This window comes from Panthera pardus, unplaced genomic scaffold (assembly GCF_024362965.1).
Source record: "Panthera pardus isolate Hobbes unplaced genomic scaffold, ASM2436296v1 HiC_scaffold_20, whole genome shotgun sequence".
NCBI lineage: Eukaryota > Metazoa > Chordata > Mammalia > Carnivora > Felidae > Panthera > Panthera pardus.
Window position 1 is genome coordinate 92775382 of NW_026526766.1, and position 20999 is coordinate 92796380.

At 69.3% G+C, this 20999-nt stretch overlaps 3 protein-coding genes across 8 annotated transcripts; all 3 read left to right on the top strand.

The window, feature by feature from the left end:
• Positions 1-52: 52 nt before the first annotated feature.
• On the top strand, positions 53-8501 carry AJM1 (apical junction component 1 homolog). Of its 5 annotated transcripts, none has more exons than XM_053908566.1 (3): positions 53-1493; positions 3228-3311; positions 3387-8501. In XM_053908566.1, the coding sequence occupies exon 3, from the start codon at positions 3446-3448 to the stop codon at positions 6389-6391; it is 2946 nt and encodes a 981-aa protein (XP_053764541.1). In that variant the 5' UTR covers positions 53-1493; positions 3228-3311; positions 3387-3445; the 3' UTR covers positions 6392-8501. The 5 variants fall into 5 exon arrangements, with proteins under 5 accessions (XP_053764541.1, XP_019291484.2, XP_019291487.2 ...); XM_053908567.1 differs by lacking the exon at positions 53-1493 and adding an exon at positions 1618-2004; XM_019435939.2 differs by having other exon boundaries at positions 3228-8501.
• An 889-nt stretch (positions 8502-9390) lies between these two features.
• Positions 9391-10794, top strand: PHPT1 (phosphohistidine phosphatase 1). Of its 2 annotated transcripts, none has more exons than XM_019435943.2 (3): positions 9391-9633; positions 9965-10089; positions 10367-10548. In XM_019435943.2, the coding sequence occupies exons 1-3, from the start codon at positions 9474-9476 to the stop codon at positions 10484-10486; spliced, it is 405 nt and encodes a 134-aa protein (XP_019291488.1). In that variant the 5' UTR covers positions 9391-9473; the 3' UTR covers positions 10487-10548. The 2 variants fall into 2 exon arrangements, with proteins under 2 accessions (XP_019291488.1, XP_019291489.1); XM_019435944.2 differs by lacking the exon at positions 10367-10548 and adding an exon at positions 10561-10794 and having other exon boundaries at positions 9406-9633.
• A 961-nt stretch (positions 10795-11755) lies between these two features.
• MAMDC4 (MAM domain containing 4) lies at positions 11756-19986 on the top strand. Its single transcript, XM_053908572.1, is given in 32 exon segments — positions 11756-12084; positions 12568-12678; positions 12759-12932; positions 13012-13137; positions 13331-13461; positions 13545-13629; positions 13769-13894; positions 13994-14128; positions 14210-14298; positions 14383-14556; positions 14895-14979; positions 15053-15232; positions 15320-15448; positions 15605-15631; positions 15634-15735; positions 15858-15979; positions 16070-16181; positions 16357-16479; positions 16575-16642; positions 16644-16955; positions 17024-17077; positions 17079-17244; positions 17314-17451; positions 17553-17671; positions 17755-17845; positions 18047-18193; positions 18356-18490; positions 18602-18729; positions 18827-18935; positions 19420-19460; positions 19462-19596; positions 19731-19986. Coding segments are annotated over 32 exon segments (3756 nt in total). The 5' UTR covers positions 11756-12044; the 3' UTR covers positions 19773-19986.
• Positions 19987-20999: the final 1013 nt, after the last annotated feature.

A 20999-nucleotide genomic window follows, 5' to 3' on the forward strand; every position in this document is an offset into this window, starting at 1 on the left:
TGGTGGGCAGGTCCTAAGTTCCCTGCCCTTCTCCCGGAGAGGCACCGGACCCCCCCCCCCCCCGCCCCCAACCCATCGGAGGCCTTCTGGCACCACGTGGCCCAGGGAGCTGACCTGCAGGAGACTTCCCGGCAGGCCCGGCCCCACGTGTGCCCCGTCTTGTGCAGGCTGGCCAATGCAGCCATTGTCCTTCACGCCGGTCCCAGCCCCCCCAGGCCAGGGCTGGGCGGCTGCACCCAGGAACACCCGAGGGCCTCTGGCCTGCCGAGGGCAAGCGTGCATCTGCTCTGCCGGCCTCTGGAAGGCACCGTCCTGTCCCAGCCACCGTTCTGCCTCTAGCCCTGCTGCTCCCTGCATACCCCGGCCCCTCTAGCTGCCAGCAGCGCCCACCCCCCACCCCACGGTTGCCATGAGAACCAGGCACACAGAGGGAGGCGGGGGTGGTAGCCAGGCCATCCCCCTGCCGGTCTGGAAAGCCTCCCCTACCCCCCAGTTCCTGTGCCTAGACTAGTCGGTTTCTCACCCTGGAGGCTGCAGGCAGGGGCTGGGGACCAGACAGCAAGCTGACGTGGTAAGGACTTCCTTCAGCCCACAGCCTACAAGATCTCCTGTCCTCGTGGAGCCCAGTAAATGTGCGGATCAGGCTGACACGAAATGAATCTGCCCAGGGCCCTGGATCTAATGGACCTACGCGGGGCAGGTCTTGGCCTTTGGAGCCAAGGGCATCCATGACTCAACCCTCCGCAGTTAGACGGTTCCCCAGCTCAGCATCTGGTTTGGGAGGGGCTGGTGGGACTGGAGAATGGAGATCACCACGTGGTTTGTAAGTGGCCCACGTGCAAACCTGCCCAGGGCAGTGACAGTCCTCCACGCACCTCGACTCTGATCCCAGGGAGCCTAGGAGCGTGCCCTTGCCCTGTAGAGCCCCGGCAGCCCGGGGACAGGAGGGCTGCAGGCCCCGCTCAGCCGTGCCCATCTGGCCCCAGGAACCTTCAGAGCTTGGCACCTCCGGCCTGGCAGAGCGGAGCGGGGCCCAGCGGGGCTGGGAGCAGCCCATCTGCTCCTGCGAGGCCTCGGCGGAGGTGTGAATTCCGGAGCTTGGGGCTCCTCCAGGGTCCTGCTCCGAGGCCACCGCCAAGCCACCAGGTGCCCCCGGGGTGGGGGCTGGCGGGACCGGCAGGCTGCTCCCTGCGTGTGGGTACCCCGGTTGGAGCCCAGGCCCGCACCCTGAGAACGAGGGAGCGCTTTTCAGCTGGCGCTCGGCACAGCCCGACCAACTGCCAGCAGGCCACACGGGTCCCAGGCCCACCGCACGGCCCCTTTAAATGCGGCCCCGCCGGCCGCCGCCAGGGGCAGCACTGAGCAGCCGGCGGCCTCCGCGCCGCTGCCTCGAAGCTTCTGCCGGTGCCGGGGACGCCGCGGAGCGGAGAAGGCGGAGCGGGCGCAGGCCTGCGCAGCCCACCGGGCGCGCGCGGCGGGGAAGCAGCGCCCAGGTAAGGGATCGGGGGCCGCTGCCCCGCGGGCCCTGTCATGGGGGGGGGCACCCGCAAGGATGGGGTCCTACTTCAGAGCTACACCGGCGGGTCCTCACTCCGGGCGCTCGGGGCGGGGGGCAGGGCTGGGCCGCCGGGAGACCCGCGGGAGGGGCGCGTTAGGCCTGGGGCCCCTGCAAGGACCGACCGCCCCCGTGCCCACGGGGAGGGATGTCACCCAGCCCAGCTCCATCCTTACCGCCGCAGAGGCGAAGCGGAGCTGTCACCTCCCTGGGGCGGAGCTTCATGCCCTGTCATTGGACCCCCAATTCCAGCCTGGCTTTGAGCTTAAGATGGAAGGGAGTGGGAAGGGGACAGTCCTATGAGCAGGGACAGAATTGGGGTGGGTGCAAGGCTGCGATGGGACGGGCCGCTGGGACTTCATGGCCCTGACCCAGAAGGGCAGCCCTGCCGGCAGAAAGCCCCTGGCACACCTGGGACACAAGGTCGGCCTGACCAGAGACCCTGGCAGGTGAGGCCCCCCCGCCCGCCCCCCGCCCCCCGCCCCGGGCTTCCCCCAGCCCGGCCAGGAGCACGCTTCCCCAGCCCGTGTGAGGTGGGGGCCCTGTCAGCACCGTCTGAGACCCTACACAACCTGTCCAGGCCCCGGGTACCACAGAGGGGCCGGTGGCCCAAGTCTCAGCATGAGCCCAGTGCAGAGGGGTGGACCCCCGCCCAGCCCCCATTGCGGGGGCAGCAGAACCTCAGGTTGCCATGGAGCCTTCCTGAGCTGCTGTGGAGAGGGCTCTCTCCTGAGGAGAAGCAGTGAAGGGGGGGGGGGGCTTTACCCGCCCACCACCCTGCCTCCCCTGCTTGCGGCCTCCTGGCCCCATGCTGCTCTGGGGAAGAGGGGCGGCCCTGAGCCGGTGGCTCCCGCCCCCACATGGTCCTGCGGCCGCCACCGGTTTCTGAGCTGCAGGGCACAGGCCGCAAAGCTGGGGTGGCTGCTCCCCGGGCCTTGTCACGACGGCCCCAACAAGCTTAATGGGTTCCAACCACCCTAAGACACCAGGGATCGAAAGAGGTTTCTGCAAGGGAAAGGGGGCTTTAGGGCCAAGGGATGTTCTTTGTGGCGTGTGCTGGCTGGCCTGGGCCACACAGAAGGGCGAGGGTGGGGCAGGCCAGTCCGTCAGCCTAGGGGCGGTGCCTGGACCTGATGGGGCCATCTCCATGTCTGCTGGGGCCTCGGGACCGGGGCTTGGTTCCGGGGACTGTTCCCAGGGCAGCCACCACTGCCGTACTGGGGGAGGGTCTCCATGTCCCACCCGGTCAGCAGGTGGCCAGGGAGACTCAGCAACTTTGTCACGGTCCAGGGACTCCCCCTCAGACCACACCATCAGAGGGCTTGCCCTGCACTGGGCGTGAGGCTCAAGTCACCCATGAGTGTTGTGAGGCAGACACCCATAAAGAAATTTGTAAATAAGGTTTCGAAGGAGCCTACTGTCATCCCAGCTGGGAACACACCCCCGTTCTTCCTGCCCCAGGACACGGCTTCTACCCAAACCTGCCGATGGTAGTGGGGGGAGGGGGAGGCCCCCCGGGGGCACGGGCCTGGCAGCAGGAGCTCGGGAACCACAGCGACGGCCATTGCCTTTCTGCCTGATTGGCTACATCCCAGCAGAAAGTGGCCCAGAAAGGGTGGCCCGGGGCAGGGGACAGACCCTGAGTAGCTGGACGGCTGGGTTCCTCCCGCAGGTGCTTCTGACGCCGGCATGGAGCAAGTGCCTGGGGCCTCGGCCACCGCGGGCAGCCAGGACTGCTCCGCCCACTGGGTCCCAGGTAAGTCAGGCCAGCGTAGGGGTGTAGCCAGCTCTGGGCTGCAGAGGGGTCACCCTGACCCGCATCTCCCACCAGGGCAAAAGCCCGGAAAGGCAGAGTGAGCTGCGACCGCCAGCCTGGGGACCTCTTTTAAAATGACCCGCACGGACCCGCCGGACCTGTTGGTGTCGACCGTGTACCAGGACATCAAGGTGGCGGCCCCCGGGCCCGCGTCGCGGCGCCCGCCATGTGAGCGCCCCGTGCCCCCGCCAGCTGCGCCCGCGCCTTTCAACAAGCGCCACTGTCGCAGCTTCGACTTCCTGGAGGCGCTGGACGGGGAGGCCATGGAGGCCCGACCCGAGCCGCCGCCCCCGGAGCCGGCCGCGCCGCGCGCCCGGCCCCGCGAAGGCGAGCCCCGGCGCCGCGCCCGCTCCAAGAGCGCGCCCCGCGCGACCCCGGGCCTGGCGCCCGCGCCCGCCTCGCCGCCGGTGCTGCCGCGCCGAGGCCGGGAGGCCCAACGGACAGCGCGGGGCGAGGCATCGCCGCATCGGGAGCCCGCGTACCCGGCGCTGCGCGCGCTCGCCAATGAATTGCACCCCATCAAGCTGCAGCCGCAGCGGGGCGGCCCCGGCCGCATCGCGCCCCTCTGCGCCGCCACGGGGCGCTGCGCGCCCCCCGAGCCGCCCGCCGGGCCTGCACCCCACGTCCGCTGCCGCCTGGACATCAAGCCGGACGACGCGGTGCTGCAACACACCGCCCGGGGCTCGCGGTCCTGCGGGCCCGCGGAGACCATGCCCTGGGCACGCCCTGCCCCGCAGCTCCACGGCCTCACGGTGCCCGGACCTCGCCACGTGGCGCTGTCGCGCACCCCCACCCCCAGTGACACGTACTGCGCGGATCCGCGAGCGCTGTACTGCGACGGTCCCCTGCCTGGGCCCCGGGACTATACGGAGCGCCGAAGTCTGCCCTTCACCACGCCGCCGGGTCCCACCCAATTCTTCTACACCGAGGAGCCCGAGGGCCACGCTGGTGGCTTTACGGCCAGCCCTGGGCTGCCCTTCGACGGCTACTATGCCAGGCCCTTCCCGTCGGAGGAGCCCCCTGTGCCCAGCCCAAGGCGCGGCGGCGGCGGCTACTACGCAGGCGAAGTGCGCACCTTCCCGGTCCAGGAGCCGCCCTCCCGTTCCTACTATGGGGAGGCCGCTCGAGCCTACGGCCCGCCCTACGGCCCGCCCTGTGGCCCCCGCTATGTTCCCGAGGAGCCGCCGCGGGCCCACCCCGCTCTCCGCCCCTTTTACACAGAGGACTTCGGGCGGTACCGCGATCGCGACGTTCTAGCTCGGACTTACCCACACCCACGAGGCAGCCCCGCCTGGGGTGACTGGGGCCTGCGGCCTTACCGCACCCTGCAGGTGGTGCCTCCCCCGGACCCTGGCCCATTGCTCGCCTCTTGGCACGGCGGCACCGGCACCAGCCCGCCCCGGTTGGTCACTGACAGCCGCCACTACTCGCGCTCCTGGGACAACATCCTGGCGCCGGGGCCGCGCCGGGAGGACCCCCTGGGCCGCGGCCGCAGCTACGAAAACCTGCTGGGGCGAGAGGCGCGGGAGCCGCGAGGCGCATCCCCCGAAGGCCGGCGCCCGCCCGTCGTCGTGAACCTCTCCACCTCGCCCAGACGCTATGCGGCGCTGTCTCTGTCCGAGACGTCGCTGTCGGAGAAGGGCCGCGCGGGCGAGGGCCCGGGCCGCAACTGGTATGTCACGCCTGAGATCACCATCACCGACAACGACCTGCGAGCCGGGGAGCGACCGCCAGCCAGGGCCTGGGAGCTGCCGGGAGGGCGACCCCGGCCGTCTCCGCCCGCCGCCCCAGATGGGCCCACTGGTGGCCGCCAGCGCAGCCTCGAGCAACTGGACGAGCTCATCACCGACCTGGTCATCGACTCTCGGCCCCCCGCGGGCCAAGCCCCGGAGCCCGCGGCCGATGGACTGGGCCGCCAGCTGCGCCGCCTGCTGGACTCCAGGCCCGCGGGCTCCGGGGCACCCGCGCTGGCGCCGCGCTCGCCACCCGCGTCCGCCGGCAGCGCCGAGGAGCCGGCCGGCCAGGGGCAGGCTGCCGACGCGTCCCCGGAGCCCAGCGCCGACGAGGACGACCTGATGACGTGCTCCAACGCACGCTGCCGGCGCACCGAGACCATGTTCAACGCCTGCCTCTACTTCAAGTCCTGCCACAGCTGCTACACCTACTACTGCTCGCGCCTGTGTCGCCGCGAAGACTGGGACGCGCACAAGGCACGCTGCGTGTACGGCCGCGTGGGCAGCGTGTGCCGCCACGTGCTGCAGTTCTGCCGCGACAGCGGCCCCGTTCACCGCGCCTTCTCGCGCATCGCGCGTGTCGGCTTCTTGTCGCGCGGTCGCGGCGTGCTCTTCCTGGGCTTCCCGAGCCCTGGCTCTGCAGACAACTTCCTGCGCTTCGGCCTCGAGGGGCTGCTGCTGTCGCCCACCTACCTGTCGCTGCGCGAGCTGGCCACGCACGCGGCGCCCCTGGGCAGCTACGCGCGCGAGCTGGCCGCCGCCGGGCGCCTCTACGAGCCGGCCGAGTGCTTCTTGCTCAGTGTGTCGGTGGCCGTGGGCCCCGGCGCCACGCCCCCCGGCACCTCCGCCCGGCCCGCCCCCGCACCGCGCAGCCCTGGGCCCACGGTGCGTAAGTTCGCCAAGGTGGCGTTGGCGGCCGGCAGCCCGGCTCGACCGCCCCCGGCTCGAGGTCGCGAGGCCGACATGGAGACGCTGATCCTGACTCCGCCGCCAGGCACCGCAGGCCTGGACCAAGAAGGCGAGGCAGGCCGGCGCGCGCGCGAGGTGGCCTTCATCCACATCCAGCGCGAGCTGCGGCTGCGCGGCGTCTTCCTGCGCCACGAGTTCCCGCGCGTCTACGAACAGCTCTGCGAGTTCGTCGAGGCCAACCGGCGCTTCACGCCCACCACCATCTACCCCACGGACCGGCGCACCGGCCGCCCCTTCATGTGCATGATCATGGCTGCCTCCGAGCCGCGCGCACTCGACTGGGTGGCCAGCGCCAACCTGCTGGACGACATCATGTGAGCGGTGGGGTCACCCCCGGCCTCCGCCCAGCCCGCTCAAACCCCGCCCAGTCCACATTGGGCCCACCCCCGGGCTCCACCCAGCCCGCTCAGGCCCCGCCCAGTCCACGTTGGGTCCACCTCCGGGCTCCGCCCAGCCCGCTCAGGCCCCGCCCAGTCCACATTGGGCCCACCCCCGGGCTCCGCTCAGGCCCCGTCCAGTCCACATTGGGCCCACCCCCGGCTCCACCCAGCCCGCTCAGGCCCCGCCCAGTCCACATTGGGCCCACACACCCCCTCCGGGCTCCGCCCAGTCCACACTGGGCCCACCCCTGGGCTCCGCCCAGCCCATTCCACATTGGGGCCTCCCCGGGCTCCGCCCGGTCCGCCTAGGGCCCACCCCCGAGCTCTGCTCCGCCTACTCAGACACCGACCAGTCCACCCAAGGCCCACCCGGAGCCCCACACAGCCCTCTCTGGGCCTGCGCAGTCCACCTAGGGCCCACTCCCAAGCTTTGCCTGCCCACCCAGACCCCGCGCAGCCCACCGGGAGCCCAGCCCAATCCCTCAGGCCAGGCCGTGCTCCTCTCGTCTTTCTTCTGTTTGCCACAAGCTCTGCCCGGGTCCCGCCCCATTGAGTTCGCCACAGGCCCCGCCTTTCATTCCCCCTCCTCCGGCTCCCAGCTCCCAGCCAGCCCTGGGGCCTCCCCGGAGGTCGGTCCTCAGCCGCTTGGTGCTCCCCGCTGGGAGGCGGGGTGGGCCTGAGGACCGCCCGACCCTGCCTTCACGCGGAGGGGTCACTACCGCAGACCCCACCGCGAAGATCCGGTCAGTCCATTTCCTGACGTCCGCAAAGCCTCCCTGCAACCTCCCCAACCCTGGTTCTCCCTGATCCAGGAGCCCCGGTTGCCCAAAGCCTCGTCCCGTCGCTTCAACGGTCCCCCCACCCGCCTTCTGTGGTTTAGGGTGCATCCTGCTCAGAGGCCTTTCCTCTCTGGCGGACACCCTGATTAGTCCCAGTGTGTTCGTGTCCCGAGATGACAAGGCTGGAGGGGGCCCCAGCAAGATAAGAGCACGGCTGGACCCTGAGCCCGCACACTGGCGACGGAGTCCACACATTGGCGACGCTACCCGCCCTCCGGTCCTCTCACCTCCAGCCGCCCTAACATGGGTCCTACAGGAGGGTTTGGAACAAGCAGCAGTGGAGGGGGATAGTCGGAGGTCTTCAACCAAGGCACAACACACCCAGACAGAGAGAGGGGCCTGGGCGGGGTGGGCGGGAGGATGTGGGTGGGGGCGCTGGCAGGATCCGGCCCAGAGCTGAGAGGTGAGGAGTCCTGGCTGTGTGTGAGTCGGCTGCCGGCCCACACGGACAGGAGGCCCCTAGGTGGGTGCCAGAACAGAGAGGGGGTGAAACCGGCAGCGCAGGCCCTAACCTCACAGGGAGGAGGGAAGCAAATGCGGAGGGCGGATGAACAGGAGGAACCACACATGCCCATTAGGGGCTCGTACCCACTAACGTAGGGAGGACAAAAAGATTGGACTGCGGGGAAGGGGTGTCGGAGTGAGCCAGTTGATCAGGGCAGGGGACGACTGGAGGTGTGGGGGCTTGACTACACGAACATCCCGCGTGTGCTCGCTCTGGCCTTGCCCTGTGCTGAGGCCTAGAGACCCGAGGCAGGGGACTGGGCTCTGTTCCTGGGAGCGCACACTCATGGGCCCACAGCCCTAGCTCCATAAGGACAGAGTGAGAGGGGACCAGGCCGGCCTGGCAAGCTCCTCCTGGGGCTCCCAGCACTCCCTAACGGGGCCAGGAGAGGACATCGATTAAATTGTGAACGTCCCCCACACCTCTGTTCCCCGCTCTCCTTCCGTGCCATGCACCCTAGCCCATCCCACAACGTCTGCGCGCCAACCTTGGCCTATCAGCCTAGCGCGTTTGCATCGGCCACGCGCCCCGCTTGCCCTACCCGCCTTCGTGGCCTCCCAAGTCCAGCCGCCATGCCCCCTGCCCTAGGGCCTCAGCTTTCAGCCCCACGCCTGAGGGCCGGCTGGCCAGGAATGATCCTGGCTGGACTGGGATTATTTCCAGGGGGCGAATGCTTTCAAACCAAGTAAAACAACTCGAATGTAGCCATTGCTTCCTCCTTGATGGCGGGGCGGGGGCGGTCCGTGGGTGGGACTGGTGGGACTGGGAGAAAGGCCCTTGACCACGCTGAGCTGGGCAGGCGCTGGAGGGAAGGGAAGAGGGCCTTGAGGCCTTGGGACGCCTTGGGAGGGAGGGGGAGGCCTTGGGACGCGGTGGGGGACAGGGAGGGAGGCCTTGGGACGAGGTGAGAGGAGGGAGAGGGAGGCCCTGGGACGTGGTGGGGGACAGGGAGGGAGGCCTTGGGACGCCTAGGGAGGGAGGGGGAGGCCTCGGGACGCGGTGGGGGACAGGGAGGGAGGCCTTGGGACGAGGTGAGAGGAGGGAGAGGGAGGCCCTGGGACCCGGTGGGGGACAGGGAGGGAGGCCTTGGGACGCCTTGGGAGGGAGGGGGAGGCCTCGGGACGCGGTGGGGGACAGGGAGGGAGGCCTTGGGACGAGGTGAGAGGAGGGAGAGGGAGGCCTTGGGACGCGGTGGGGGACAGGGAGGGAGGCCTTGGGAGGGAGAGGGAGGCCTTGGAACGCGCGTTGGGAAGGCGGACGGGGAGGTCTTGGGACGCGGTGGGGGAGGGGTCGGGACGGGCGCCTGTCGCTTGGGCCTCATGAGCCGTCCAGCCCCTCTAAAGGAACCTGCCACCGTTCCCTCTACCCACTCCGCCTCCCAGTCCCCACTAAAAAAGAACTGTTAAGTTAGCTTGATTTAATCACCGCCCACTCCCGGGTCCCTGTTCCCCTTTAAGCGGGACCGGCGTGGCCTCGGAGTGGCAAGGAGCTAGGTTGCCATTGGCCAGTCTGTGTTGCGGGTCGGCGACACGATTGGCTGAAGCTCCGGGCCCGGGCAGCAAGGCCCCGCGGGATTGGGTCCGGGCTCCCAGGGCCCGCCTCCCGCACGGTCTACTCGACCCAGGGTCGCTGCGGGAAGGGCCGCGGGCTGCCGGGGCGGGCGGGCTGTGGGAAACATGGCGGCGGCGGACCTCGCCCAGATAGCCGATGTGGACATCGATCCCGACGGCGTCTTCAAGTACGTGCTAATCCGAGTTCACGCGGCGCCGCCCTCCGAGGCCCCGGCCGGGAAGAGCAAGGAGATCGTGCGGGGCTATAAGTGGGCCGAGTACCACGGTGAGGGCGGGGCCGGCCGGCGTTTTCGGGGCGGGGCTGAGGGCGTCTGGGGGCGGGGCTGAGGGCCCTGGGCGGGGAATGAGGCGGTGTCGAGAGAGGCGGTCCTGTACCCGGTCTGAGGGCAAGGGTCCTGGAGGGCGAGGGGCCGCCATGGCGCGACCCGTGTCTCCTAGTCCCAGGACTCCTGCCCGGGTGCACGCCTTCCTCCTTTCATGGCGTCCCAGCCTGGAGGGGCCCCTCTCCTGGGGAAGGAGCTGCCCAGAGCCGGAGCTCCAGATCCCCCGGGCCTCCGGGGGCCGTGGCACGTGCTGAGCCGCCTTCCCTGTCCCAGCCGACATCTATGACAAGGTATCGAGCGAGATGCAGAAGAAGGGCTATAGCTGTGAGTGCCTGGGAGGCGGGCGCATCTCCCACCAGAGCCAGGACAAGAAGATCCACGTGTATGGCTACTCCATGGTGAGCCCCCGGCCCGCGGAGGGGGGCGGGGGGAGGGACCAGCTCTCACAAGCCCTCGCTGCCCTGCGCTGAGGACACCTGCGGCACTGGGGGTTCTCTGGCTGTCTGGGCCGCAGACCCCTCCCGCCAGTGGCTTCCCCATCTCCCACGAGTAGTGGGAGGGAGGCCACTGCCTGCCCCTCAGCCACAGTGGGCCGCGTCCCGTTCCTCCACGAGTCCCTTCACCAGGCCACGGTGGAGACCCAGGGGCATTCACACAGCGTCTCTCGGCACCTAGGATAGGCTGCGCCCTGGGCTGGAGGGCCCACGCGCAAGGACTGCTCACCTTGGCGGCCAGCTTGCCCTGGGCGGTCAGGGAGGGCTGGCCACGTCCGGCTCCCGCGGGCCCCCTCCATAGCCGCCTCCCGGGTGCTGCTGCCGATGGACGCCCAGAGCCAGGACGGGGCTGTGAGCGTCGGCCTCTGTCTTCAGGGTTACGGTCGTGCCCAGCACTCAGTCTCCACTGAGAAGATCAAAGCCGTGTACCCGGACTACGAGGTCACCTGGGCCGACGACGGTTACTGAGGCCTGCCCGAGCGGCCCACTATACCCCCTGGCGCTATGCACCCCGGGCCAGGCCTTGGAGACCAACAGCAGCCGGGCCCGAGCGCCCAGGTTTACCTCACCTGCAGGAATTAAAAACGTTATCACCCCTGCTCTTCCTCAGATGTGTGTGTGTCTTGATCTGTCTGCTTCCCGGTCACCCCTGGGGACCCCTGGCCGGAGGGTGTGGGTGACAGAGAGCTGGAGGCGGCCCTGGTAGCCGCAGGGCCCCTACTGGCTGTCCCTCACCTGGCTCCACATCTGGGGGCCCCGGGGGGGGGGTGGCGTGCACACTCAGCCCTTTGTGCTCTGATAAGGGGGCCCCTGGGCTGCTGCCCCCATTTATGGCCTGATTGCTCCTCTCCACCCCTCCTGTGTCCAAGGACATCTGGGAGGAAACTCTTTGATGAGCCCTTGCGCAAGGAGTTAGCACCAGTCCCCCAGGGCCAGCTGACATCAGTGTCCCCTCGTGATCTGCCGTTTGAAGTCACGTGAAGTTTCCCAGACCCCTCGTAAGACCGGGTCCCATGGCACCCGCCCTGCAGCCACAGGCTCTGAGGGTTCAGGCTTGGAGCCGGGAGCCCCCCTGCAGGACCCCCTCCTCTCCTCCCAGTGCAGGGCTGAGGGGAGACGAGCTGCGGCAAGTGGATGTGTGGATGAGGGGACAGCCGAGCACAGCTGTCCCTGTGGCTCCCCGTGAACACGGGTGCCATCTTGGGGCAGGCCTTCCGTGAGCTCACGGTGGCCTCTCCAGGCTGTTGTGACCACATCTTAGTGATGAGGAGACAGGATCTGGTAAGACCGAGGTCACGTGGTGGTAAATGCCCTGTGCCCTGCAGCACCCAGCCACGCTAATCAGAACGGTTGTTGATGAATACATGATCGTCCCTTACAAAGGAATGAGCGAACAGGCAGCCACAGACTGTGGTGGGGAAGGACGAAGTCCCTGGTCACTTGGGGCAGGGAGGCACGGAACGTGGGGCTGGGGGCACAGGTGGGGGGTGCGTGCTGGGCTCCTGCCCCAGCTCTGGGAGACAAAGCCCGAGTGGGTGCTTTCTCTGGTGGGGCCTCTGCCAGGCAGGGCTGGGGCGGTGGGCCTGATGACCGAAGCCCGACCTTTGGTCAGAAGTATCCGGGCGGGTGGGAGCCTACCTGGGCCAGGGGCCCCTCTCCTGGACGCTTTTACAGTCGGACGTTCGTCCTCATCAACACAGGGCGGGGCCTGCTGACGGGCAGCGGGTACAGAAGGGGCCAGGTCCCCCCTCCAAGCAGAGCAGACTCAGCCTGCGGGGCCACAGACAGATAACCGGGCGAAATCCCCGTGAGGCCGCCTGGAGTGCGCTGTCCCTCGGCCTCACTCCCCCGGCCCAACCATGCGTCTGCCCCACCACCTCCTGCTGGCCTTGCTCCTGGGTGAGTGTCAGGTCTCCTCCCCAGGAGAGGGGCAAGGCCCTGGGTGGCCTTTGGGGGGTGCCCAGGACAAGCCTTTGGGGGCCTGGGGGTTGCCCCATCGGGGAAGGGGCACGAATTCTGCTTTACCTGGCCCCAGTGTCCACCCGGGTCCCAGGGCGAGAGGGCCCTGGAAGGAGCCTGAGGGGGCCGGGGGCATTTCCTTGTTGGGTTCCTGCTCCCTTCCTCGGGGGGCGTCCCATGTCGGGGACCGTTGGTCCCATGCTCACAACGCCCCCCCCCCCCCCCATCCTGACGTGCAGCCCGCCTCTCCTGGGCCAGATGTGTCCTGCCTGGCCCTGACCAGGACCCCCCAGCTGGCAGGACCCAGCCCCCTCCCTCCCTGACCTCTTGGCCTAGGCCTCAGAGCAGGTGAACAGTATCCTGGGCCGCCTGGGATTGGGGGGGGTCACCCCGCCCCAGGCCACCCGCCTGTCTCTCTCCTAGCAGCAGGGCCCCCAGGCCGGGCCTGGGTCCCCAACGACTGCAGGGCCCCCAGCGAGGCCGCATGCAATTTCGTGTGTGACTGCCCAGACTGCTCCGACGAGGCCCAGTGCGGTGAGCTGGGGCCCGGTGGGGTGGGCAGGGGGCGGGCAGGCCAGCTCTCTGCAGACAGCCCTGAGCCCCCCACTTTCCAGGTTACCACGGGGTCTCGCCCGCCCCGGGCGCCCCCTTCGCCTGTGACTTCGAGCGAGACTCCTGCGGCTGGCGGGACATCAGCACCTCAGGGTACAGGTGGCTGCGAGACCGGGCAGGAGCCACACTGGAGCCTCTGGGGCCGCGCTCAGACCACACTCTCGGCACAGACCTCGGTGAGGCCCTGGCGGGCGTCCGTGATGCCCCCTCCCCCCTTCACTTCCAGCCCCATTTCCTGACCTCTCTGCCGGCCAGGCTGGTACACGGCTGTTGGCACGCACCGTGGGAAAGAGGCGTCCACGGCAGCCCTGCGCTCCCCCGTCCTGCACGACGCCGCCCCCACCTGTGAGCTGAGGCTCTGGCACCACACGGCCACTGGAGGTGGGTGCCCAGAACTCCTCCACCAGGGTGGGGCACCCCGAGGGGAGGGACTGGGAAAGGACGGAGGGCCGCTGCAGAGACTGGTAAGGTACCTCAAGGGAGGGACAAGGGTCCTAGGGCAGGGCACAGCCAGCAGGCTGCGGGAAGCAGCGGGGCCCAAGCCGCCCCAGGACCCCCCGTCCCCCACTTACAGATGTGGCTGAGCTGCGGCTAGAGCTGACCCACAGGACCGAGACGCTGACCCTGTGGCAGAGCTCTGGGCCCTGGGGCCCAGGCTGGCAGGAGCTGGTGGTGGCCACTGGCCGCATCCGGGGCGACTTCTGGGTGAGCTGGGGGTGGTCTGGATGTGGAGGGAGCAGGGAGGGTCTGAGCCCTGACTTAAGTCCTGAGAACCCCACTCTTTTCAGGTGACCTTCTCTGCCACCCGAAATGCCACCCACAGGGGCACCGTGGCCTTGGACGACGTGGTCTTCCGGGGCTGTGGGCTGCCCAGTAAGGCCCCCGTGCCGCGGACCCACACCTGGGGGGCAGTGGGTTAGCAGGACCCAGATGGCCTTGAGCCTCTCCCCCAGCTGCCCCGGCCCCCGGGGTCTTGGGGTCACGGTGACGGGCTGCCCCTCCCCCATGTCAGCCCCCCAGGCACGCTGCCCCCTGGGGTACCACCACTGTGGGAACATGGCCTGCGTGGAGCCCCACCAGCTGTGCGACGGAGAGGACAACTGTGGGGACGGCTCAGATGAGGACACGCCCACCTGCCGTGAGCTGGAGGGGCTGCTGGGGGTCACCAGGGAGCATGCTGGAGCGGGACAGGCGGGGTACGGGCCCTGCCGGCAGCCTGACCCTGCTTCCCCCACAGGCCGCCACGCGGCCACCGACTTCGAGACGGGCCTGGGCCCGTGGAACCACTCGGAGGGCTGGGCCCGGAACCACAGTGCCGGCCCCAGGCCGCCAGCCTGGCCGCGCCGGGACCACAGCCGCAATAGCGCGCAGGGTGAGGCCCACGGGGGACCGCCAGGGAGCACCCACCGGGGCCCCGCCCGGCCACCCCGGCCCACGTCTGGTGTCTCCCCAGGCTCCTTCCTGGTCTCCGTGGCCGAGCCCAGCGCCCCCGCTGTCCTCTCCAGCCCCGAGTTCCAAGCCTCAGGCCCCCACCACTGCTCGGTGAGGTGGTTGGGGGACACGGGGCCGCCCGACCTGGCTGCCCAGGCCCGGGGGTCTCCCTGACCTTCCTTGGCTTCTTCTCAGCTTATCTTCTACCACTACCTGCACGGGTCTGAGGGTGGCTGCCTCCAGCTGTTCCTGCAGATTCAGAGCCCAGGCTCCCCTCAGGGCCCCGTCCTGCTGCGCAGGCGCCACGGAGAGCTGGGGGCCGCCTGGGTCCGAGACCGGGTCGACATCCAGAGCGACCACCCCTTCCGGGTGAGGCCCGAGACGGCGGCGGCCAGGGGTGGGCGAGCGGGAGGTCCCAGAGGGCCCCCCGCCCCCCGGAAAGCTGGGCAGGGGAGATCAGGGCCCCCCCCCCCCCCCCCCCCGCCCCAGGCTGTGTCAGCAGGAAGCTCTGGGAGCAGGCCCAGGGAAGGAGGGGTCGCTTTCAAGGCCTGCGTGGGGGTGGTGACAGGGGAGGGTATCCGGTGACACGAGGCGAGGCCAGGCAGGGGGAGGGCTGGCGGAGCCGACCTGGGGATGACAGAAGGATGCGGGGGCGGGGGGGGGGGGGGGCGGGGGGGGGGCACACCCTGAGTCCCCTGTGCCCTCAGATTCTGCTCACTGGGCACACAGGCCCAGGCGGTGTCGTGAGTTTGGATGACCTCATCCTGTCGGACCACTGCCAGCCAGTCCCAGGTGGGCCCGCTGAGCCCCTCCCTCTCCAGGAGAAGCACAGCCCACCCCCCTGACCCTTGTTCTGTCCCCACAGAGGTGTCTGGATCACCTCCTGGGCTCTGGGCCGCAGCCCCCTGGCGCCAGCCGTCCAGCCTGCGGCCCCGGGACTTCTGCGAGCCGGGACATCTTTCCTGCGGGGACCGGTGCGTCCCCCCAGAGCAGCTCTGTGACTTCCAGCAACAGTGCGAGGGGGGCGAGGATGAGCAGGACTGTGGTGAGGGGCGGCCGGAGCTGGCGGGAGGCGGGGGGGCCCTCTCTTCCTCCAGACCCTCCCCGACCCTCCCTGCTACTGCCGTTCCAGGCACCACGGACTTTGAGCCCCTCACAGCGGGGGGCTGGGAGGATGCCAGCGTGGGGCGACTGCAGTGGGGGCGTCTCCTGGCCCAGGAGAGCCGGGGCCCTGGCGCAGGCGCCCGCGGGACCGCTGCTGGTGAGGCCCAAGTCCCCCCATCTGCAAACTGCACCCCCAGAGGAGACCTTGCTGTGCCTCCTCTCACCAGGGAGTGTGCCTGCCTGGGGCAGCGGGGTGAGGGGGGCGGGGGGGCCCTGGCAGGAATTGGCTCTGAGAGGCCTTGCTTTTCCTCAGGGCACTTCCTGTCCCTGCAGAGGGCCTGGGACAGCTGGCGGCAGAGGCCCGGGTCCTCACACCTCCCCTGGGTCCCTCGGGCCCCCGCTGTGAGCTCCACATGGCTTACTATTTCCAGAGTAACCCCCAAGGTACCCACCCCACCCCCCACCCCCCCCCCCGCTGTCCCTCTGGCCCACCCCGCCCCGAGACACCCTGCGGGAGAGGGTGGGGGAGGAGGGCTGGGCAGACCCACAGTGACCCCCTCGGCCAGGCTTCCTGGCCCTGGTCGTGGTGGAGGACAGCAACCGTGAGCTGGTGTGGCAGGCCCCGGGCAGCAGCCAGGGCTGGAGGATGGACAGAGTCCTTCTTGGGGCACACCGCCGGCCTTTCCGCGTAAGGAGGGCAGCCTGGGGGTGGGGTGGGTTGGTGCGTCACAGAGCCAGCGCTGACTCGACAGCCCCCTCCCTTGTGCTCCTCACGAAGCTGGAGTTTGTCGGCCTGGTGGACTTGGACGGCCCTGGCCAGCAGGGCGCTGGAGTGGACGATGTGACCTTGAAGGACTGCAGCCCCGTGACAGCCACTGAGAAGGACTCAGGTCCTTCTGCCCGCTCCAGCCCCTACCCAGGGGCCTCTCCCCGCCGCCCCCCGTCACCACCTCAAGGGACCCTGGAGCCCCCCACCCCAGAGAGCAATTCTCACACTCTCTAGGGACACAGGGCGGGTGTGGGGGTGCTCGGGGCGTGCTGACCCCACCGCGGCCCCGCCCTCAGAGGTCTCCTGTAACTTCGAGCGGGACACGTGCGGCTGGCACACCGGCCACCTCACAGATGCCCACTGGCGCCGGATCCAGAGCCACGGCCCCGGGTACGACCACACCACAGGCCGAGGGTAGGGCAGGGGCACCCAAGCCCGGGGGCGGCTCTCAGTCTGGGCCAAGCCCTCCTGGTACCCGGGGTCTCTGCAGCTCAGCCCGGTGTCCCTGCCGCAGGCTACTTCTTGCTTCTGGACCCCACGGACCCCCCAGCCCGGGGCCCTGGTGCCCACCTGCTCACCCAGCCCCCAGGTGCCCACAGCTCCTCAGGAGTGCCTCTCCTTCTGGTATCACCTCCACGGGCCCCAGATCGGTGAGCGACCCTGGTGCCGGGCAGGGCCTCCTGGGTCCGAGGCTTTGCAGGGGCGGAAGCCTTCAAGAGTCGGGCTCTGGTCCCCTCCTACCCCCACCCCCCTGTCTAGGGACACTGCGCTGGTGCTGAGGCGGGAAGGAGAGGCAGACACGCTCCTGTGGTCACGGACCGGCACCCATGGCAACCACTGGCACGAGGCCTGGGCCACCCTCCACCACCAGCCAGGCTCTGGCACCAAGTACCAAGTGAGGCCCCGCGCCAGGGCGGTGGGGGAGAGGGCCAGCCCACAGCCGCTCACCCCCTCTGCCCCCAGCTGCTGTTCGAGGGCTCCCGGGACGGCTACCACGGCACGATGGTTCTGGACGACAGTGGCCCTGCGACCCGGGCCCTGCTGGGCCCCCAGGCGGTGCTCCTTTGAGGACTCAGCCTGTGGCTTCTCCAGCGGGGGCCAAGGCCTCTGGACGCGCCAGCCCAATGCCACGGGCCACGCCGCCTGGGGCCCCCGCGCTGACCACACCACGGGGACGGCTCAAGGTTCGCATCGGGGGTGACGGAGGGGTGGGCAGAAGGGGCCATGTGGGGGCTGACGCTGGCGCCTCCCAGGGCACTACATGGTGGTGGACACGAGCCCCCGGGCCCTGCCCCCCGGCCACGTGGCCTCCCTGACTTCAGAGGAGCACCAGCCTCTGGCCCGGCCTGCCTGCCTGACCTTCTGGTACCACCTGAGCCTCAGAAACCCAGGTGAGGGGTCTGCAGCCCGGGGCCCCCGAGCGGCCGCCACCCCCCCCCCCCCCCCCCACCCCCCGCTGCTGCTGACCTGGGCTGGTCACTCGGCGTGGCAGGCGCCCTGCAGGTCCACGTGGGGGAGGCCAAGAGGCAGCAGGTGCTCAGCATCAGTGCCCACGGAGGGTCCGCCTGGCGCCTGGGGAGTGTGGACGTGCAGGCCGAGAGGGCCTGGAGGGTGAGTGCCAGGGGCAGGCGGCCTTTCGCTTCCAGGGCCCGCCCGGACCACGCACGAGGCTGCCCTGCCCTGTCCCTGCCCAGGTGGTGTTTGAGGCGGTAGCCGCCGGCGTGGAGCACTCCTATATCGCGCTGGACGACCTGCTCCTCCAGGACGGGCCCTGCCCTCGGCCAGGTGGGAGCCCCGCGGCCGGGCCCCGGGCCCCCTTGTGACCGATCCGCGGCTGGTACCAGCTCCAGTGCGGACCGGCAGATGCCTGGCCTGGCCCCCTGGCCCCCTGGCCCCAGCAGGACAGAGAGGGGAGGCAGCAGCGCTCACTGGCCGGGCTCCCCGGGGGCTGGGGGCACCCCGGCTCATTGCCCAGGTCTCCCGCAGCTTCCTGTGACTTTGAGGCTGGCCTGTGTGGCTGGAGTCATCTGGCCTGGCCTGGCCTGGGAGGGTACAGCTGGGACTGGAGCAGTGGGGCCGCACCTTCCCGCTACCCCCAGCCCCTGGTGGATCACACTCTGGGCACAGAGACAGGTGCGTCCGAGGTGGGCAAGGGGCCCCGGGGCCACACACACACACCCCGGGGGGGCACGCACCCCACCCCGCCCCAGGCCAACCGGCCCAGCCCGTGGGGGCTCCCATCAGAATCAAGGGCCACGGCCAGTTAGCCAGGCACCCTGTCCCTCTCACCTCCAGGACACTTCGTGCTCTTTGAAACCCACATGCTGGGCCCGGGGGGCCAGGCAGCCTGGCTGCACAGCCAGCCTCTGCCCGCCACCGAGGCCTCCTGCCTCCGCTTCTGGTACCACATGGGCTTCCCGGAGCACTTCTGTGAGTGGGGCCGGGCCAGTAGCGATGGGTGCTGGAAGCAGCGAGGGCGGATGGGGGCAGCCCTGGCCCACCGGGCTGGGGACCTGAGCCGCCCCGGCCCCCTTCTTGCAGACAAGGGCCAGCTGCGGGTGCTCCTGAACAGCGCCCGGGGCCAGCTGGCCGTGTGGAGCATGGGCGGGCGCCTGCGGCACCAGTGGCTGCTGGGCCAGGTGGAGGTGGCCAGCGCAGAGGAGTTCCAGGTGAGGCCGGGCCGCCCGGAGCCTGGCGGTTGCGGAGGCCCCAGGCCCCGGCCTCCTCCTCCAGCCCGCGCAGCCAGCCCCCTCTCCCTCTGGTCAGATCGTGTTTGAAGCCACTCTAAGCGGCCAGCCAGCCGTGGGGCCCATCGCCCTGGACGACGTCGAGTATCTGGACGGACGGCACTGCCAGCTGCCTGCACCCGGCCGGGGTAAGCGCTGCCCAGGTCAGCCAGCCCCGCCCCAGATCCGGGACTCCGTCAGGCTTGGCAGCCTGTGGCTTGCACGGCTGCCCAAGGAGCCAGGAGAGCCACCGAGGCGGGACCTGCCCCGCCCCTCCCCCTGCCCACTGTCCCCTCCCTTTCTGGGCCGGGCCACCCCTGCCCTTGGTCTCTCAGGAGCCGAGTCGGCTCTCAGCCGGCCTCTGCACTCCACGCCCTCACTCCCAGACCCTGGAGGAGGTGCCCGGCGGGCCGGCGGCCGTGGCCAGCCTGCCCGTGGAGCCCACGCGGCCGCTGTCTCTTTGTGATGGAGGGGCGGCTCTAGCTTGAGGCTGTGACCCCCGCCAGGTCTGGAGCCTCGTGCTGGCACGACCTGCCAGGGTTTCAAGGATGGGCCGTCCCAAGTGCCACCTCAGGGGACAGGGCCGACAGGCAGGGCTTGAGTCCTCGGGCTCACACGGCCCTCGGACCACAGGGGACACGGTAGTGGCCACATCGGTGCCAGCCGCGGTCGGCTGGTGCCCTCGTCGTCCTTGTCCTCCTCGTCCTGCTAGGACTGGCGGGACGACGCTGGCTGCAGAAGGGGGGCTGCCCGTCGCAGGGCGAGACAGCGGCTGTGGCCCCCGGCTTTGACAACATCGTCTTCAATGCGGTAGGAGCCCCTGGGTAGGGACAGGTGGGCAGGGCTGACTGGGGAGAAGCCCCCTGGTCCGCTCTCCCTGGCCAGGGCCGTTCCACACGCGCAGCGGCCACCCAGCAGTCAAAGGCCCCTCTCCTTCCTCCTAGGACGGTGTCACTCTGCCGGCCTCGCTCACCGACAGCCAGTAGATGACGCAGAGAAGACTCTGGCTCCTCACAAGACGGTCGCCCCCCCACCCCCTTCCCCCAATCCCTGGCAGACAGAGCCCAAGGAACAACCCCTGCCCCTCCCCCAGGACGCACCGAGCCCCCACACGGTCACCCAGCACCGAGACTGCCACCCACGTGCCTGGGTACGGTCCTCACCCCAACAATAAACGCCCTGGCCCCCGAGGGCAGCCCCCACTTATTGGCTGAGGTCTGTGCACCCTGCTCTGTCAGCGGGAAGGTGGGCTCTTGGGGATCCCCAGAACTGACCCAACCTGCCTGAAAGGATGTGCTTGGGGGCACCTCCCACAGGTCTCAGTGACTCAGCTGACAGGTAACAGGCAGGCCACACGGGACGGGGCCGAGGGCTAGAGGCACCAGAGGCAGATACAGCGGGACCCTGAGAAGCCCCTGTCCCTGGCCGGGAAGGCACCCCAGCACCCAGGCTATCCAGCCCAGCCTGTGGGAATCTGACCCAGGCCCTGCCCAGCCCCTGCCTCGCTGGGTGATTCTTTTTTTTTTTTTTTTTTTTTTTTAATGTTTATTTACTTTTGAGAGAGAGAGAGAGACAGAACACAAGTGGGAGAGGAGCAGAGAGAGAGGGAGACACAGAATCCAAAGCAGGCTCCAGGCTCTGAGCTGTCAGCCCAGAGCCCAACGTGGGGCTCGAACCCACGAACCGTGAGATCATGACCTGAGCCGAAGTCGGACGCTTCACCGACTGAGCCACCCAGGTGCCCCTCGCTGGGTGATTCTAATTCAGGACAGGGAGAAACCCCGGACACAGACTGACTAGCAAACGTTGAAGTAGCTGTCAGGGGACGTAAAGCTGGCCTGGTGAGGAAACGCCCTGCTTTGTCCGTGATTCCACATAAAGGTCCCACGTCCACTGTCCCATGGTAAAGGGTCCGTGCCGTAAGTGTCCCCGAGCTCACCGTCCCGTGGGCAAATCCAGTGGTCCCCGGAATGATGTGTCTCAGAGGTCACTCGGTGCCCTGGGGATGCTGCTGAGGTCACTGGAGGGCAAACCCAAGGCTCCCACCCTCCTGACCTCACGGGGCCCAAGGATGAAGGCAACCCCCCTCTCTCGGAGGTGTCAAGGCCGCCGGTGTGCCTGCATTCCCTCCTTGCCTAGTAAAACGGAGCCGAACCTTCCTAACCCAGGGAGGGTCCCCGGCTCTGCTCTTCCACAAGGGAAATTTTTTAAAA

Bases quoted from the DNA above. Each gene is read 5' to 3' on its own strand.
- AJM1 (XM_019435939.2), top strand. From the start codon at position 3,446: ATGACCCGCACGGACCCGCCGGACCTGTTGGTGTCGACCGTGTACCAG.
- PHPT1 (XM_019435943.2), top strand. From the start codon at position 9,474: ATGGCGGCGGCGGACCTCGCCCAGATAGCCGATGTGGACATCGATCCC. The intron at 9,634-9,964 runs GTGAGGGCGGGG...TCCCTGTCCCAG, and splicing joins TAAGTGGGCCGAGTACCACG to CCGACATCTATGACAAGGTA. The intron at 10,090-10,366 runs GTGAGCCCCCGG...CTCGGCACCTAG, and splicing joins ACGTGTATGGCTACTCCATG to GATAGGCTGCGCCCTGGGCT.